At 37.1% G+C, this 4,257-nt stretch overlaps 1 protein-coding gene across 1 annotated transcript; it reads left to right on the plus strand.

Moving 5' to 3' along the window:
* The first annotated feature begins 745 nt into the window (after nt 1–745).
* LOC143625281 (uncharacterized) lies at nt 746–3,563 on the plus strand. Its single transcript, XM_077095662.1, has 4 exons — nt 746–812; nt 889–960; nt 2,323–3,323; nt 3,399–3,563. The coding sequence occupies exons 1-4, from the start codon at nt 746–748 to the stop codon at nt 3,561–3,563; spliced, it is 1,305 nt and encodes a 434-aa protein (XP_076951777.1).
* The last annotated feature ends 694 nt before the right edge of the window (nt 3,564–4,257 follow it).

The raw sequence follows: 4,257 nt of genomic DNA on the forward strand, positions 1-4,257 counted from the left end.
GATGCAGGCGACCGATTGTAATCCCAGTTTTATAAAAGCTATTGGCCTTCAAACCAAGGGTTTCAATCTCATGCCTGATCAGTCTGTCTTGTTCGGTGGACCCGATAAGGCTTGGATTAAATGGTGGTTGAAAAGGTATCCTTGAACCGGTCGAAGAAAATTCTGGCATGATACGAGGAGATTGGCACTTTTGCGACCAAAGTTTTTACTAGGCAAACAACCGCCCTAACCAGCACACAAACTAAAATCCTAGTAATGTAACGCAATAAAACATGTCCCTTTCCCATTCGATCCATTTTTTTGTCGAAAGTAAACTTCCAAGCCGTCAAGACGAGTGTTAACTAGAGGCAGTTTTGGAAACCGCTTTTTAACCCGTATACAAAATACAGGACCCGCTTTCTTAAAATATAATTAGGCTAGACAAATAGTACCATGATAATGTTGGACCCCAGTCGAATAGCAGTCGTCCGAATGCCAATACAAGAACCGTAACCAACCATTCCCATAGTCTCAAGCAAAAGAGCCGTCCATGCTTTAGAATAGGAAGGGTGAGTGTTAAGGCTAATGCGGCAAGTATAAGGACCAAAATGGATAAGTGAAGCAGTATGGTTCATCTGGAGTACCTGAGCTGATTATAATAATCCTCAAGCATATCGTAATGATCAGCTTTGATATTCGTCTAGGTCTCGTCAGGCGAATCCATTGATAATCTTGGCTTGGGTTTGAGGCTCGAGGCAGAAGCATCATGGGTGGTGAGCTCAATGTTGCTGCTGGTGTTGGCGGTAGAACGACGTCGGAGCTGCAACGGCTAGGTGATCAACTCATCACTGTCGTCTAGCTGCGAATCCATTACCCCTTTACCCTTATAACCACTACGGTTGGTCTCAGGGTCGTCTGCTCTTGGCATGTTGATTGTGATTTGGTGGGATTCTCCAAAGTCCATGGAAAATAATACCGCAAGTCTGTAACTAAGAATAAGGAATAAGAAGAAACAGATATGTAAAGTTGCTTTCTTTCTTGTACAAACTCACTCACTGATCACAACTTGCTTTCTTCTTTCTTGTACAGACTCACTCATTGATCACAGTTTGCTTTCTCCTTTCTTGTGCTATAGCATAAACTAGGCATTTACTTATGTAGGTTGGTTGGTGGTGAAATCAACCCATAATATTTTTATTCTCATATGTATAAACTTTCAATTATTTTAGAAATGCTATTTTATGAAACCTTTGGATGTGAATAATTATTAACTTAAAGGTATTGTGGGTTGATTTACACAACCACAATCAACATGCCAAGAGCAGACCACCCTGAGATCAGCCGTAGTGGTTATAAAGATAAAAGGTAATGGATTCGCAGCAAGACGACAGTGATGAGTTGATCACCTCACCGCTGCAGCTCCGCTGCCGTTCTACCGCCAACACCAGCAACAACATTGAGCTCACCACCAGGGGCTAACATACAATAATAGGAGGCTACCCCTCAACGTTCTACCGGTAGTGTAAAAAAAAATTTTTTAGTCGGTTTTCGTGTTTCGTTACCCTTGAACACAACATAACGTTACCCCTAAACAAAAAGTAACATTACCCATATGTATTTAAGCCCAACCAATTTAATAATTAAACCATCAAATTGACAAAAGCCCAAGCCCGAAACAAAAAAACCAAATAATAATAATAATAATAATAATAATAATAATAATAATAATAATAATAATAATAATAAAGCCCAGTGTACCCCAAAAAAAACCCAATCTTGCACTGTAGCAGCCTACGCATTCATACATTCAGTAATCTAATCACCCACTGTAGCCGCCCAGACCAGTTCGCCTCCGCCGCCAGTCCACCGCCAGCAGTCCGCCACCACTCCATCTTCGATTCTTCGTGGTAAGCATTAAGATTTATTGTGTATTTGTATTTAAGGATTTAGCCATTTAGGGTTATGTTTAAATTGAAATTAATTTGGGATTTAGGGTTTATGTTTAAATTGGAATAGATTAGGTACTTTGCTTTTAGTTTTATGTCTAAATTTTTTTTTACGTCTTAACACGCTCATTTATCATTAAAATCAAAACGATTACAATAAAGTGGCAGGCAAACGGGCAACAAGTTGCGCCGCAACCCCCTTTTGAATAGCAAAACCAATTCTACTAAAAAACAAAGCGTTGGGTCGTAGGAGACGACAAAGTACCTTTGAAGATGAGTAAACAATCTCTTATTAGCAACCTTTTTAAACGTCAAAGAAAAGAAACTGATGATATCGGTTCCCCACCAAGTTTAAATATTTCAACTTCAAGTTCAAATATGGTTAATGATTTGCAAGAAAATGAAGATATCGGTCCAAGTTCAAATATCCCTTCGGCTTCAAGTCCTTCAATACGTTCAAAAATCAATTTGGATGATCTTCTTTCGGATCCCGCTGATAGACCACCTATTGCTAGTTATCATCCTAATCAAATAGATGATATAAGAAGGGTATATATTGTTAAAAAGGCTTTTCAACCACGTGATCATGACTTTAAATGGACAAAATATTCTAGTGGCCGGAGACGTTTTAATGTCAAATGGTTTGATGCATATGATTGGTTGGAGTACAACACTAAACAAGAAAAGGCATATTATTTATGTTGTTACTTATTTAATAGAAGTGTTGGTAATCAAGGTGGGAGAGAGACTTTTGTCAGTGAAGGCTTTTGTAATTGGAGTAAAACGGGTGCCTTAAAGGAACATGTTGGGGAAGTTAATAGTGCTCATAATAAAGCGATGCAAAAATGTGGCGATCATTTGAATCAAAAGCGATCCTATGAGGCGAATGTCACTAAGCGTAGTAATGAAGGAAAGACTGCAAATCGGTATCAATTATTGGGTTCTGTTCGTAGTTCTAGATTCTTGTTAGAAAATAGTTTATCATTTCGTGGACATAATGAATCTGAAGACTCTTTTTCTAAAGGTCTTTTTCTTGCGGTTTTAAAGTTGACTTGTGAGAACAACCCGGAAATTGGCAAGTATTGTTTACGGAATGCAAAAAAGAATAATAAGTTAACAGCTCCATCAATACAGAAAGAGATTATCGATTGCTTTGCGAAAGAAGTAACCAAAAAGCTTTGTGAAGAGATTAAAGATGATGTGTTTGGGTTGTTAGCCGATGAGTCTAGTGACGTGTCTCAAAAAGAACAAATGGCCGTAGTTTTGAGATATTTTGATAAACACGGGGTTGTTAAAGAGTGTTTAACTGGAGTTGCTCACGTAAATAATACATCTTATGCAACTCTTAAAGATGCCATCGTTTCTTTATTATCAAATAACCAGTTGAGCATTGATCAAGTAAGTAATACGTTTAATACTTTTGTTACATAAACTTTAAATTATGTATCTTATAGTTTATAATTGTTTACACAGGTAAGGGGTCAAGGTTATGATGGTGCAAGCAACATGCGAGGAAAGTTTAATGGATTAAAAGCTTTGATTTTAAGAGATAATCCATCAGCACATTACATACATTGTTTTGCTCATCAACTTCAGTTAGTGATTGTGGCTGTTGCAAAAAAAACATACCGGTGTTAAAGAATTTTATGAATTTCTTGGCATGGTTGTTAATACGGTTGGTGCTTCTTGCAAAAGAAAAGATATGATGTTGGAGTTAAAAAAAAGAGAGTGGAAAATGAAATTCTTCGTGGTGAGATTAAAACAGGAAAAGGATTAAACCAAGAGGTTTCCTTGTACGAGCCGGAGACACGCGATGGGGTTCTCATCATAGAACAATCACAAGTTTGTTAAAATTATTCCCGGAAGTTGTTGAGGTACTTAAATTTATTAAAGTAGATGGAGAGAGTGTGCAACAACAATCCAATGCGAAAGGTATTCTATCCTATTTTAAGAAACTTGAATTTGTGTTTCATATACATTTGTTGGAAGAAATTTTAGGCCTCACAAATGCTCTAGCAAAACATCTTCAAAAAAAGAGTCAAGATTTATTAGAAGCGGCTAAGTTGATAAGAGGGACAAATCGAGCGTTGAATAATCTAACATAAAACGGATTTCACAGGATGTTGGCAAAAGTGACATCTTTTTGTGAAAAAAACAAGATTGAGATGTTAGATATGGTGGAAAGTTATGGTAATCAAAGAAACCGAAAGAATGCAATTACTAATCGACATCATTTTGAGGTTGAAGTTTTTAATACAGTTTTGGATATGCAAATTCAAGAACTTGGAAATAGATTTAGTGAGGTCTCAACTAGTTTGTTAGAAAATATGTC

The sequence above is a fragment of the Bidens hawaiensis genome, unplaced genomic scaffold, assembly GCF_021521415.1.
Source record: "Bidens hawaiensis isolate Kalapana, Puna unplaced genomic scaffold, B.hawaiensis_p1.1 tig00004101_1, whole genome shotgun sequence".
Classification (NCBI taxonomy): domain Eukaryota; kingdom Viridiplantae; phylum Streptophyta; class Magnoliopsida; order Asterales; family Asteraceae; genus Bidens; species Bidens hawaiensis.

Bases quoted from the DNA above. Each gene is read 5' to 3' on its own strand.
- LOC143625281 (XM_077095662.1), top strand. From the start codon at position 746: ATGGGTGGTGAGCTCAATGTTGCTGCTGGTGTTGGCGGTAGAACGACG. The intron at 961-2,322 runs GTCTGTAACTAA...ATGATTTGCAAG, and splicing joins CATGGAAAATAATACCGCAA to AAAATGAAGATATCGGTCCA. The intron at 3,324-3,398 runs GTAAGTAATACG...TTGTTTACACAG, and splicing joins ACCAGTTGAGCATTGATCAA to GTAAGGGGTCAAGGTTATGA.